The sequence below is a fragment of the Salarias fasciatus genome, chromosome 3, assembly GCF_902148845.1.
Source record: "Salarias fasciatus chromosome 3, fSalaFa1.1, whole genome shotgun sequence".
NCBI lineage: Eukaryota > Metazoa > Chordata > Actinopteri > Blenniiformes > Blenniidae > Salarias > Salarias fasciatus.
In genome coordinates this window covers 20,801,273-20,814,761 of record NC_043747.1, presented here as the reverse complement: position 1 = coordinate 20,814,761, position 13,489 = coordinate 20,801,273, and the positions used below count along the sequence as shown (strand labels likewise).

General features: G+C 44.9%; 2 protein-coding genes across 2 annotated transcripts; both read left to right on the top strand.

Moving 5' to 3' along the window:
* The first annotated feature begins 929 nt into the window (after nt 1-929).
* On the top strand, nt 930-3,206 carry nicol1 (NELL2 interacting cell ontogeny regulator 1). The gene is made up of 4 exons (XM_030088505.1): nt 930-1,008; nt 1,259-1,395; nt 2,384-2,472; nt 3,051-3,206. The coding sequence occupies exons 2-4, from the start codon at nt 1,278-1,280 to the stop codon at nt 3,120-3,122; spliced, it is 279 nt and encodes a 92-aa protein (XP_029944365.1). The 5' UTR covers nt 930-1,008; nt 1,259-1,277; the 3' UTR covers nt 3,123-3,206.
* Nucleotides 3,207-11,686: 8,480 nt separating this feature from the next.
* On the top strand, nt 11,687-13,357 carry LOC115386251 (tripartite motif-containing protein 16-like). The gene has a single exon (XM_030088486.1). It carries the CDS (start codon nt 11,687-11,689, stop codon nt 13,355-13,357), a length of 1,671 nt encoding a protein of 556 aa, XP_029944346.1.
* The last annotated feature ends 132 nt before the right edge of the window (nt 13,358-13,489 follow it).

Genomic DNA, 13,489 nt, shown 5'->3' with positions numbered 1-13,489 from the left:
TTCACTCTTTTCTCCTAAAAATAATAAAAACCTCAATATTTTCCCTATACATACAGCATATCTGCATCATATACATCCTGCAGGTTAGCACAGTTACTTTTGTGGAATTATAACTTTGCTATGACAATGTGTTTATTGTTTTTTGCTTATCATCCTCTCCCTGAACTAGAGTTTGAATCCTGAATCCCCTACTTGAACCAGGGTTTGAATCATGGACCAAGGTTTAAATCCCAAACCCCCTACCAGAACCAGGGTTTGAAATCTGACCCCCTTACCTGAACCAGGGTTTCAGTTCTTTCCCATAATCCCAACCCCTCCTGAACAGAATCAAGACTAACACAAGACCAAGACTTTAAAGATCCAAGTCTGAGTCAAGACCAAGACCAGAGCATCCTAAGACAACAACAAGATTTTGCATGGCCAAGACCTAGACAAAATCAAGACCCAAGGGGCCAAGACCGATTCAAGACGTGAGTATCCGAAGACCACGGCTTTCAGGGGCCAAGACAAGACCAAGAAGTTATGTATGGGCCAACACCATGTCAAGACCAAGCTGAGAACATCGCAAGAAACCAAGACTTTAAAGGGTCAAGACCACAGCATCCCAAGTCAAGACCAACATCTGAAGGGGCCAAGGCCAAGACCAAACCAAGACTGTGAGGGGGGAAAGACAGAGTCCAGACCAAGACTTTAAATAGCCAACACAAGACCAAGACTTTAACCGGCTGAGACAGTGTCAAGATCAAGCTGAGAGCAAAGACCAAGACAAAACCAAGACTCTAGGGTTCAGGACTGAGTCAAGACCAAGATCTATCTATCTATCTATCTATCTATCTATCTATCTATCTGCCTATCTGCCTGTCTGTCTTTAAATTGCTCCTCTGCTCTCTTTGAACCGTGTCAGATGATCCTGACGCATGCGCACTGGCTCCGTGCACATTAACCAGTCTCGGTGGGCATCTTGCGCTCTCCTCCGCTGATCAGCAAAACACCATCGGCTAATTAACGGTAGGTCGTTTCCCTATATCCCTAAAAAGGACGGAAATAAACGCAATACGCCCACGTGGAGCATTTATAACGCGTCAGACTGAAGGGCTCGACAGAAATAATGTTTTTCGCTGCACAAAGCGCATCAGTTTGGGGCTGAATTCATTACGCGGCGGCCGTGTGGATGTTTTTCTTTTTTTTTTTTTTTTCTTTCTTTCTTCTGATTTTTATTGGATTTATCCGTGCATGTGTGCCTAATCTTTATTTCCAGGTACGGTTGCATCGCATCCATGGCGTCCGGAGGGTCCGTGCATGCGGCGGCGGCGGTGCTCCTGCTGGCGGCGCAGCTCCTCTGTGTCGGAGCGGCGGATGCGGATCAGGAGACGGGGACCGTCATCCCCGCGGAAAGTAGGTGGATTCAGCCACGGAATGTGTGTGCGTGTGCGCGCGTGTGTGTTGTGGTGCGGGGTGTTCACGCAGGCCCGTGATTTACTGGAGGTCCCGAAGGGCGCAGCGCGGATTGTAGGTCAGGAGCGTGAGCGCGCGTCAGCGCGTGAAGCAGATCCCCCGCACCGCCTTTCACGGATGTCTGCAATTCAGAGACTGACAACTTTCAGTCTGTTCTATTTTTAATTGGTCTAGATCGTACAGATGAGACCCACAGTGTTGTGTTTATGCATCAACCTGTTTCTGAAAACAAAACAAACAAAAAAACATCTGTGGTGTGATTCATACTGGAGTACATTTCACAATTTAAGAACTGTTTCTTTCATATAATCCAAATTGCTAATGATTCAGGATAATTAACGCAATGAATTTTGACTTGGATGAAAGTAAAATGGAATTATCTTCAAATAAAAGCAGAATTTGTGCCAATGCACTTTTAATTACACTGTGGTTCTGTGACTACAGTTTCATTTTATGTCTTTTCATGATATATAAGTATAAGCACCTTCTCATTTTACTTTGTATGTCAACATTTAGCTTTTTTATTCTTTTTTATTTGTTTAAAAATCTGCTTTGAACTTGAATAGTTTATACATATTCTGTAAATGGAATTACCCCCCATGGTTCAAAGTTTTACATTTCTACATATTTTTGACATTTCACATTATGATGTCCCCTGAAAGATAGATATACAGACACAGGAGTGTTCGGTTTGGTTTTAACTGGATGCAAAAGTGATTAAAGTCTAACAGCATGAAGCTTTTTCATGCTTGGCAGGGAAGATCTGGACATTTTTTTCATACGTGTGACCCACATATTCTGCAGTTCATCCCACAAATACATGTTTCTTGCAAATCTGGCATTATTTGAAACATGTGATCGAGAAATCGTGTGAATTCTGCCGGAAAGTGACATGAATCTCAGTCCATGTATGTTTATTTGCTTGCAGGTCGCCCCTGTGTGGACTGCCATGCCTTTGAGTTCATGCAGAGGGCGCTGCAAGATTTGAAGAAGACGGCCTTCAACCTGGACGCCCGGGTAAGTGAAGTCCCGGGGCCTGGGCCGTGCAGTGGGATCAGCATGCTCAGGGCTCACTCTCGCTCATCTGGCTTGACTTAACCCAGGAAATGGATCAATCCAGCCAGTGGGGTGTGTTTACACAGTTTAAAAGAAACTGATGCAACTTTATAATAAAAACAACTGCTGTTCTTGACGTGTCCACTGGGGGTGCCACTGCTTCCGTAAGAAAAGAGGACAGCCTACCGAACAAATAGAACAGATCACAGCAGTCCTTGAAGCCACAAGATGAGTCATGCAAAAGCTAGCTACCTCATTGCTAGCGAGTTAGCATTGGCGTCCAAGCCGTATGAGGCCGAGTTTGTGGAATCACTCTAACGGATGCAGAAATCCAGCAAACATGGCAGTCCTGAATGTCCTCAAACACCAAAGGACGAACCTGAAAAGCACCATGTCCACTTGACTCAGTGTCACCGTCTCCATGGCAACCACCCTGTTTCCACAAGGGTATAAGACACCGTTTGCATGACGTCGTTTTTGCATTTTCTGTGTCTCGGCCGTGACCCCCTGTGGCGCCACTCTCGCTGTTTTCGTTTCAGACGGAGACGCTGGTGCTGAGGGCGGAGAGGAGGGCCCTGTGCGACTGTATGGCCACCAGCTCGCTGCGCTGAAGACTGGAAAGCAACCCCCCCCCCACTCCATCCCCCCATCCCTCACCATTTCCTAACCTCTAACTCATGTGCAGCGACTCTCATCCCGACTCTTCTCCACGATCCGCACTTTATTTTCTTTTCCCGCCATTCCACCGTTGAGTGCAGCTTTGGTTTTGAAGTCATGCGTCGTTGGGGAGGCGCTCCGCCTCATCCCCCCCGCCCCAACAGTTTTTATACTGCGGACGTTTCACATCGCTCAGCTGTCACCCCGTCAACCTACGAAGCATAAACTATTTTTTAATACTTTCTGACTGTATAATGTAGATACGATAGGACGCATCTGTACATTTTACCCGTTGAATGTGTTGTACGAGGTTAACGTTTACGACCATCACACACTTGGAATTGTAGCATCGCATAGAGATTATGTATAACGGTTTAATAACAGTTTGAATTCGTTGTTTAAATGATTATCATTAATAATGAGGACTTTGAATTGTTGACGTGGTCGTGCAAATTAAATGTGAAAGGTCACTTCTCTCTGCCATCTTGTGTAAAAGGAGGGAGAGGTTTCGGGACATCCGAGGGCAGAGCCGGTGGTTTTTTTTTGACTTAGCACAGCACTGTAGCATGAATTTACAGCACTTTCTGTTGACCTGTTGTTAATATAGATTGTATGCATAGATTACATAAGCTGTGTGCACAACGGGTGCATGTGAAGGAGGTGAATCAGAGGAGGAGGAGGAGGAGGAGGAGGAGGGAGGGGTGGAGCGGCAGCAGGGATCACACGCGTAGAAATAATAAATGTCTCACTGTTGCTTGTTGACCAACGGCGTGCTTTGTTTACATTCCGTCACAAGAAGCCCCATTGACTGTCTTAATATTGTACCTATAAATAAAAACACTGGATGACCTTTACAGCTTTGATTCTCTTGTGTTCTCAATGTTTCCAACACACCTGGAATTTTATACCACAAATTAAACACACAGAAACCTCTGAATTTTTTTTTGTGATTCACAGCAGAGGCCGACAGTAAGCATGGATCTCTTCTAAAAACACTTTTAGTCACCGAACTGATGCATCTTAACAGTCCCAGCAATTGCAAAGTATGTATAAAAGACCTTACACCAACATTAAAAGTTTCTAATGAGTATAAGAATAGCTTTATACTGATCCCAACAGCTGCTGGCGATTATCAGCCTCAGTGTGACTCTGATCTTCACCAGCAGGAGGCGCTGTGGGTGAAGACACGCAGGTGTTGCAGCTATGCAGCACTCTCCTCTCACCTCACAGCATGGCTGGAAATGCTAACAGAGTGCTACTCTGAGAGATGATACAAAAATAAATAAATAAATAAAAAATGGAAAAGTGAGATGTCAAAGCAGAATAAAATAAGTGCCTGCAGTGACCTGGCAGGACTCGTTGCCCCGAGGGGTCAAACTTCACACTATAGCAGCACAGAACTGCAGCTCAGGCTCTTGGGCTGAGGCAGCTCCAACCCGGCAGGCCTCGGCTGGAGCTTTAAGGATGGAGGGACGCCGAGTATTTGCTGAATCACTCTTGCTTCTTGTTGTCAAGCAGCCTCCACTTTCTCTCTCTCTCTCTCTCTCTGGCTTGTCCTCAGCAGAAGGCCTTTAAACTTTCCCTTCATCTGCTCCGAAGAGGCTGACTTCTCTTCCCTTTAATCCATTGTTATCTTCCTCTGGGATTTTTTTTTTTTAATAAGAGATCAAATTTGAACGAAAAATAAAAAAGAATTTACTACCATTGTTTCAGAAAGGAGCCACAAATGTTTAGTAGCTTTAGTGTGATTCAAAACTAGGTATCAAATAATTGCATATCTTGTTTTTGTGGTGTGTGTGTGTGTGTGTGAGTCAGAAAGTTTGGCTGCACCGCACAAACTCCTGTTTGTGTGTGTGTTTTGCGGGTTGAGTCTGTTTGTCCCTCTGACCGGTAAGTGTTTAAGTGTCTGTAGCAAAGAGAGAGATTGACTCACAGTGTCAATGATGGAACGTTTATGTGAAAACCTACAAAAACAAGAACAAGACAGGAGCTCATTTTGATGCTGAGAAACATTTTTATTGCGTCTGGCTGAGGGTTAAAGCCATTTGCTGTCGTTGGAAGTGCGCTGATCCTGGTCACTCCAAGAGCTGCAAACAAACTGCAGGGATACAGAGCTCACAAAACACAGCAGCATGTGTTTCCTCCCTGGAACTTTGGCTGATTAGCGGTTACTTGTCTCCCAAATCTAGTTCCACATCTCCTGCTCTCACAGCCTCTAAAGCCTTCGCCAACTCATCTGCAGACCCTTCAAGTTCTTGAAGCCGTGGGTATGCTTCAAGGATGGCATCCAGCTGAGCATCTGCAGGAGTTTGGACAAAGAAGAGTCCATGGTTAAATATAATATCATTTAAGCTCAGAACAGCGCTTGTCATACTATTCTGCTGTGTGTAAACCCTCTGAGAACATGACTGACTCAGCTACGACCACCCTGAGCATCTAGCAGCAGAGGCTTACAGGATTAACTAAACAGAACTCACAGAAGAGATGTGCTCACTCATGGTCTCTCATGAAGATAAAGAGGTTAAGTTTACAATAAAACGCTGATGCTTCATACAAAAAAACAAAGAACGATTCCCACACTAGGAGTAAAGGTGTTTCCTTTGGGAAGTTCACAGTTAATCATCATACATTTCCAGCATATGGATCTCCAGATCAATATAGTCTACTTACTCGGATCGGCGTCTTGTGCATCCAGCACAACCATAGCGCCAAAGATCAGGACCAAGATGCAGATCTTCATTTTCTGAATGAAAAGAGCGTAAACACATTAAGTATTACATGTACAGCAGACAATTGTATTGGATAAATTTTCAGGGGGAAAAAAAAAGTCCAACACCTACCTTTAATTTGATGTCTTTGTGAAGTCAAGGTGGCTCTTCGCATATTTATCCACTTGTGGGCTTGTGGGCAGGTCCTAAACTTGTTTGCTCTTTGCATTTTGACTCCACAAGCATTTGCAAACTGAAGTTTATTTTGCAAATTTGTGACAAACTGCTCTAAGGGAACATTGTGAAGTAAAAAAACATGTTTGCCCGCAAGCGACACGTCATTACGCCGATAATTCATTTTGTCCCACTTTGGGACAGCCATATAGAAGAAGTGGTTCACACATCACCAAAAACAGAGATCAAATAATACACTATTAAATCGTCAAAAGGTTCATTGTATTGACTGCTAAAAAAAAAAAGCAGAAAATGGATCAGTAATGAAGCCTCACAGATTACGTAAGAATAAAACATCTGAAAAAAACAAGGTGGCTGGCTGGCAGGCGAAACGGTCAGTTAATGCTAACGCTAAGTGTTTGGTGCTCCAGACTGATTTGGACAGATGAGAGACAGAAACGGACAAAGGTAATTCGTTGCCCCACCAAAGTCAATCATTATGTGACTGTCAGTACCGTGGCTTTCATCTTAAAGATGAGTCCGGGGAGGCAGACTGGAGGACGTTCAAAACACCGACAAGGGTTGACTTGGTAAGTTTGCTCACTTGCGTGACTCACCAGACACTTGAGTCTGCACAGTTTTATTTTCAGATTATTGTTGATGGACCAACATTTACACATGCTGAACTGAAATATCTCAAAAGTGCATCGGGAGAGAAGTGTGCTACAGCTGTTAGATGAAAATGTTGATTCTTTGAATTAACATTTTCAATGTTTTCCAAATAATTTTTGGAATATGTGTCAGTCTGGCATCTCATATGTTGGGAACCCCCTCATGAGGGTTACAAAAAAGTAGAATGGATAGATTAAAGCTCATTGTGATGCTCAAAAACATTGCTTCACAGATATTTGTCTTTCAACTGTCAGTCTGTTTGTGCCGGGCCCTGAAGGCAAAATAAAAATATATATATAGTTTTTCCTGAGGTGTATATTTGGTCAATTCAGAGAGCTAATATTGTCACATTATAAGTGAGTCACAAGGTTGATTCATACCAGGATTAATGATTTTTATTTAAAATTTTGATGAACTTTAAATTAAAAAACTTAATAAAAAAGGAACTGGGTAACATGAATTGGGTAAAAGCATTTGGATTATTGCTGCATTTGTTTAAACTGCATCTCTTTAAAATGTATTATGTGAAACATTTAAAATTTACTGTACCTTCGTTAAGAATACTTGGTTCTATAATGCCAAATCATGACTAATTCTCATATAACTTTGAATGCAACCTTTATGAAAGACCTTAAATATATACTGCTGGTAGGAGTGATTGTGCTGTGTTTTGTGTTTTCCTTGTGAAGGTTTTTCACCTAAAGAAACATGGAGAATTCGAAAGCTGAAGAATATTGTGGAATTCTAAAGACACTTGAAGGGCTCAAAAAATCCACAATAACCTGCAAGTGAAATCTAATGTGATGACAATAAAAAAAATGGACAGAAAACTTCGCCTGGTTCTTTGAGTGAAATCCTGTGGAACATCCCGTGAAGAAAACGTGTTTAAGCCCGGAAGGGCACAAAAACTTTGGAAACCAGTGCGACCTTTCTATACCGGCTAGGGCCTGGGGCCTTTCTATGTGGAGTTTGCATGTTCTCCCCGTGAGTGCGTGGGTTCCCTCCAGGTACTCCGGCTTCCTCGCACGGTCCAAAAACACGCCTGTTAGTTTAAAGCTAGGGTTGGCGATCTTGGAAAACTAGCATGTATTCGAATGTAGCATCTCCCCAAGGCTCTGCCGAGCTCTGCCCAGCTCCCACCCCACTGGAGGAGCTCCTGCTGTTACGGGGGAACGCACTGGACGCGGAAGCGCCGCGCACGGAGTTTCTGATCGCCTCCCATGTTAACCTATCTGACTGCCCGCACACAACGCGCAGGGAAGCGCTGCGCCGCGGTGCACGCGCGCACCACGGTTCGCGCTATGCAGTGCGCCCGCTCCACTTCCTTCTATTTTTCACGCGAGGGGGGAAGCATCTGATTGGTTTCTTAAGAGCGGTCCGCGCCTTACGATTGGTCGGAGTTTTAACAGTCCTGTGGCCGCTACAGTTGTCAGATTTTTTCCGCACCTTTTTCCATACACATAATGTATTGACTTCTCCCAGGGGGCAAGGAGCATTTCACTCAGTATGACAAAAAGTGCTTTTGGACAACATCGCCTACCCTATCTTTAAAAGAATACTCCGAAGATTTTGGACCCACGCCCTATCCCTATCATTTACAAAGTGAGATAAGCTCATAAATACCTTTTTTGTGTCTGTTCGTCCAGTGCCTGGCTAACAGCTGTTAGCATCGTAGTTAGCTTAGCTCAACTACGGCAGGTGAAGTGGAGACAGAGCCAGACTGAAAAAGTGGACAAAATACTCCTTCCAGTGGTCCAGGGGACGGCGTATTAGCACGCGAAGTAAATCCGAATGGTTATAAAACTTTTTAAAAGATGTGTTTTCTTTTCAATCCCTTAAAATAGCGTTTTGACACACACAGATCTGCACAAGCATAGTGCGCTGCGGAAGGATATACCAGGCGCACAGCGGCTGAGTCTATGCTTCTACTGCTGTGCTCCGGTATATCCTTCCGTGGAGCACTGCGCATGCGCAGGTCTGTGTGGATCAAAACATTATTTTAAGGGATTGAAAAGAAAACACATCTTTTAAAAAGTTTTATAACCATTCGGATTTACTTCGCATGCTAATACGCTGTCCCCTGGACCACTGGAAAGAGTATTTTGTCCACTTTCTCAGTCTGGCTCTGTCTCCACTTCACCTGCCGTAGTTGAGCTAAGCTAACTACGATGCTAACAGCTGGGAGCCAGGCACTGGACTAACGGACACAAAAAAAGGTATTTATGAGCTTATCTCACTTGTAAATGATCGGGATAGGGCGTGGGTCCAAAATCTTCGGAGTATTCCTTTAACTAGCGAACCTAAATCCCCCCCATGTGTGAAAGTGAGAGTGAGCGGTTGTATGTCCGATGTGTTCACCCTATAACAGACTGGCGAACTGTCCAGGGTGGACCCCGCCCTCGCCCATATGAAGCTGGGATTGGCTCCAGCTCCGATGAAGGTGAAACCAGACCAAAACTGTCTGTAGAGATTATTATTAGAAAGGTGACAGAATTTGGGATGATACGTTTTTGTGAGAATCTTGGAAAGAAATGGCAGATTACAAATGATAAATGGGAAAAAAGCTGCCTGTTTTGGACACTTGGGTGAAGAAAGAAGCAGAGCTGTCCACCGATCACCACCTGATGGTGAGTTGGATCGACTGGCGGTGGAGGAAATTGGACAGACTTGACAGATACAAATGTGTTGCGAGGGTCTGTTGGGAATGTCTGGCGGAACCCTCTGTCAGCACGATTTTCAACTCCCACCTCCTGGAGAGTTTAACACAGATCCCTGGGGATATTGAGTCCGAGTGGACCATGCTCTCCTCAACTGGGGATGTCATTGGGCTGTGGAAGGAATACTTCAAGGATCTTCCATGGAGGAAGCAGAGGCTTAGGTTTAAGAGGTGGACTCATACATCACCCAACTCACAGAGGTGGTTGGTAAGCTCCTCGGTATCAAGGCACAAGGTGTCGCCCTCAGTACCTAAAAGAGTATGGATGTGCAGGGACTGTCTTGGTCAGGAAAAGTGCCTCTGGATTAGCCGACCCTCGGGTTCCCCTTTTTAAAAAAGGGATCCCCAACTATAGGGGATCACACTCCTCAACCTCCCCAAGAAAGTCTATTCCAGGGTACTGGAAAGGAGGATTCAACTGATAGTCAAAACTCAGATACAGGAGGAACAATGCGATTTTCATCCTGGTCATGGGACCCTGGACAGCTCTACACTCTACACTGAGTGCTTGAGGGTTCGTGGGAGTTCGCCCAACCAGTCCACTTGTGGTTTATGGATTTAGAGAATGCTTTCCACTGTGTCCTTCATGGTATATTATGAGGTGTGCTTCGGGAGTACGGAATCCAGGGCGATTTGTTAAGGGCCGTCTCTTTAAGATTGAAGTAAGAGTCTGGTTCACTTTGCTGGCTGTAAGTTAGACCTGTTCCTGCATGTTGGACTCCGGCAGGGCTGCCCTTTGTCACCAGTTTTGTTCATAATTATGGACAAGATTTCCTGGTGCAGCCAAGGGCCAGAGGGGGTCTGGAGTGGAAACCACAGGATGCCATCTCTGCTTTTCACCGATGATGTTGTCCTGTTGGCTTCATCGAGCCTGGAACTACAGTAGCACCGAGGCAGTTTGCAGCAGAGCGTGAAGCATCAGGGATGAAGATTAGCACTTCCAAATCTGAAGCCTCGGATTTCGAGCGGAAGAAAGCAGTCTGTACTTTCCGATTTGGTGGAGAGACCTTGTCCAAAGTGGAGGAGTTCAAGTTCCTTGGCATTTTTTCTTCACAAGTGGGGGAAGGATGGAGCATGAGACTGACAGACAGATCTGTGCTGCATCTGCAGTAAAGTGGTCATGGTATTGATCTATCATGATGAAGAAGGAGCTGAGCCAGAAGGTGAAACTCTCGATTTAAAGGTCACTGTTTGTGGGATGCTGGGAGGAGGTCCCGGAGAACACCAAGGACACGCTAGAGAGACTGGAGACTGGGAAGTCTGGACTTCCCTGCTAACTGCTGCCCCAGCAACCTAGCCCCAGATAAGAAGTTGAAGATGAGATGATAAGATGAAGTTAAAACAGCAAATTTGAAAGAGGGTGAAACAAAACCACAGTTGAGAGACAAACAAATGATGGCGCTTGAGGAGATGCATGACTTAACTCGAGCTGTTGGCATTAGCTCAAGTTTTTTCATCATCACTCATGTCCTTGACCAAACTTTCCAGTTTGGTTTGGATGGTGGCTATTTCGGTCACCACATTCTGGTTAGGGTGGATGACTGCTGCAGCTTGTGTTGTTGGCAGCTTCTGGGAATCTGACAACTGTTTCCTGTGTTGATTCCCAGTCAGATTACGAGAAAAATACTGGATTTTATGATTCAGCTTCAGTTATAAAAACAGTTTCCGGCAAATTATCCAACAGTATGGACAATAGACTTCCACTCCTCAGCAGCCATATTGGTGGAGATATACTCCTCCACGAACCAGGAAATGTTGTTTTTATGTTTTGTTATTCACAAAACATAAGCAAAAGTCATCAGAATTGAGGCTGAAAAAATAACATTTTATGTATTGCTTAACAAAATACTGAAGAGAGGCTCCATGCAGCAGATCATCCTCAAGATTTAACAGAGTGAAAAAAACATTAGCAATGTGTTTTTTTTTTTTTTTTTTTTTTTTTTTTGGCCTTTATGACCATGATAAAATCAAATCTGATAAAGATCAAAGATCAACTGTTTACAGTTTGAGGAGGGCACCAACATGCTGCCAATGTTCAACTGGATTTTATACATGGACATGAAAGACATAATTGCAGCCAAAGTTCGGACTGCACCTTTCTCTACAGCAGCTGGCCAGCAGAAGGAGCGAAGATCAGCGTTAACAAGAGAAGGAAACCCGCGGAGGGTTTGGCTTCAGCTCTGATGTTTCACATTTGCTGAGGAGGAAGAGAAACTCTTCAAACACTTGTTGCTGTTGAAAGGAGAAAATGGCACAGAAAAGAGTTCAGCTGCATTCAGAGGAGTTCTATTGTTCCATCTGTCTGGATCTCCTGAAGGATCCGGTGATGGTTCCCTGTGGACACAGCTACTGCAGCAACTGTATTAAAAGCCACTGGGATAAAGAGAAGAACAAAGGATTCTACAGCTGTCCTCAGTGCAGAGAGAAGTTTATGCAAAGACCTGACCTGAAGAAAAACATCATGCTAGCAAAGTTAGTGGAGGATCTGAAGAACACTGGACTCCAAGCTGCTGCAGCTGATCTCTGCTCTGCTGGACCTGAAGATGTGTCCTGTGATGTTTGCACTGGGAGGAAGCTGAAAGCTGTCAAGTCTTGTCTGGTCTGTTTGGCCTCTTACTGTGAGGAACACCTCCAACATCACTACAAAGCAGCTCCACTGAAGAAACACCAGCTGGTGGAGCCCTCCAAGAAGCTCCAGGAGCAGATCTGCTCTCGTCACGATGAGGTGATGAAGATTTTCTGTCGCACCGATCAGCAATGTATCTGTTACATCTGCACCATGGAGCAACACAGAGGCCATGAAACAGTCCCAGCTGCAGCAGAGAGGACGCAGAAGCATAAGGAACTGGAGGGGGGTCGACTAAACATCCAGAGGAGAATCCAGGAGCGAGAGAAAAACATGAAGCTGCTTCAGCAGCAGATGGAGGCCATCAATGTCTCTGCTGATGAAGCAGTGAAGAACAGCGAGGAGAGCTTCACCCAAATGATCCGCTTCATTCAGAAAAGAAGCTATGAGGTGAAGCAGCAGCTCAGATCCCAGCAGCAAACTGCAGTGAGTAGACTCAAAGAGCTTCAGAAGAAGCTGGAGCAGGAGATCACTGAGCTGAAGAGGAAAGATGTCCAGCTGGAGCAGCTGGCTCACACAGAGGACCACACCCAGTTTCTGCTCAGCTACCCCTCAGTGTCAGCACTCAGTGAGCCCACACACTGCTCCAGAATCCAGACTGCTCCTCTCAGATACTTTGAGGATGTGGCAGCAGCTGTGTCAGAGAGTAGAAACAAACTACAGGACATCCTGAGAGAGACAGGGACAAACATCTCACTGAGAGCCGCTGAAGAGGAGCTTTTACTACCACAACCACAGACCAGAGCAGACTTCCTACAATATTCACAGCAGATCACACTGGATCCAAACTCTGCACACAGGCAGCTGTTATTGTCTGACGAGAACAGAAAAGTCACTGTTTCAAGGAAAAGCCATTCTTATCCTGATCATCCAGACAGATTCATTGAAAGGTTTCAGGCTCTGAGCAAAGAGAGTCTGACTGGTCGTCACTACTGGGAGGTGGAGAGGAGAGGAGAAGGATTTGACGTTGCAGTCTCATACAAGAACATCAGCAGAGGAGGGAGCTCTAGTGAATGTGGATTTGGATTTAATGACAAATCTTGGGCTTTAGAGTGTGACTTTGACGGCTTTACATTTTGGCACAACAGTATGGAAACCCCCGTCTCCGGTCCTCTGTGCTCCAGAGTGGGAGTGTACCTGGATCACGGAGCAGGTATTCTGTCCTTCTACAGGGTCTCTCAGACCATGACCCTCCTTCACATAGTCCAGACCACCTTCACTCAACCGCTCCACGCCGGAGTTAACCTTTACTTTGGAGAAGGAGCTTCTGCAAAGTTCATCAAACCTCAGTAGAGGACTCTCTATGTGGAGAAAAAGAATGTGAGACGAGTGTCGAGAGACAAACGAACTATAGCCATCAGTCACCTTGAGGGAACAGGATTTTCTTCTTGAAAAAAATACTCCACCCCATTTTCTGATATCCGT

Coding starts and splice junctions, on each gene's coding strand:
- LOC115386251 (XM_030088486.1), top strand. CDS start 11,687: ATGGCACAGAAAAGAGTTCAGCTGCATTCAGAGGAGTTCTATTGTTCC.
- nicol1 (XM_030088505.1), top strand. CDS start 1,278: ATGGCGTCCGGAGGGTCCGTGCATGCGGCGGCGGCGGTGCTCCTGCTG. Junction 1,396..2,383: donor GACCGTCATCCCCGCGGAAA/GTAGGTGGATTC, acceptor ATTTGCTTGCAG/GTCGCCCCTGTGTGGACTGC. Junction 2,473..3,050: donor CCTTCAACCTGGACGCCCGG/GTAAGTGAAGTC, acceptor TTTTCGTTTCAG/ACGGAGACGCTGGTGCTGAG.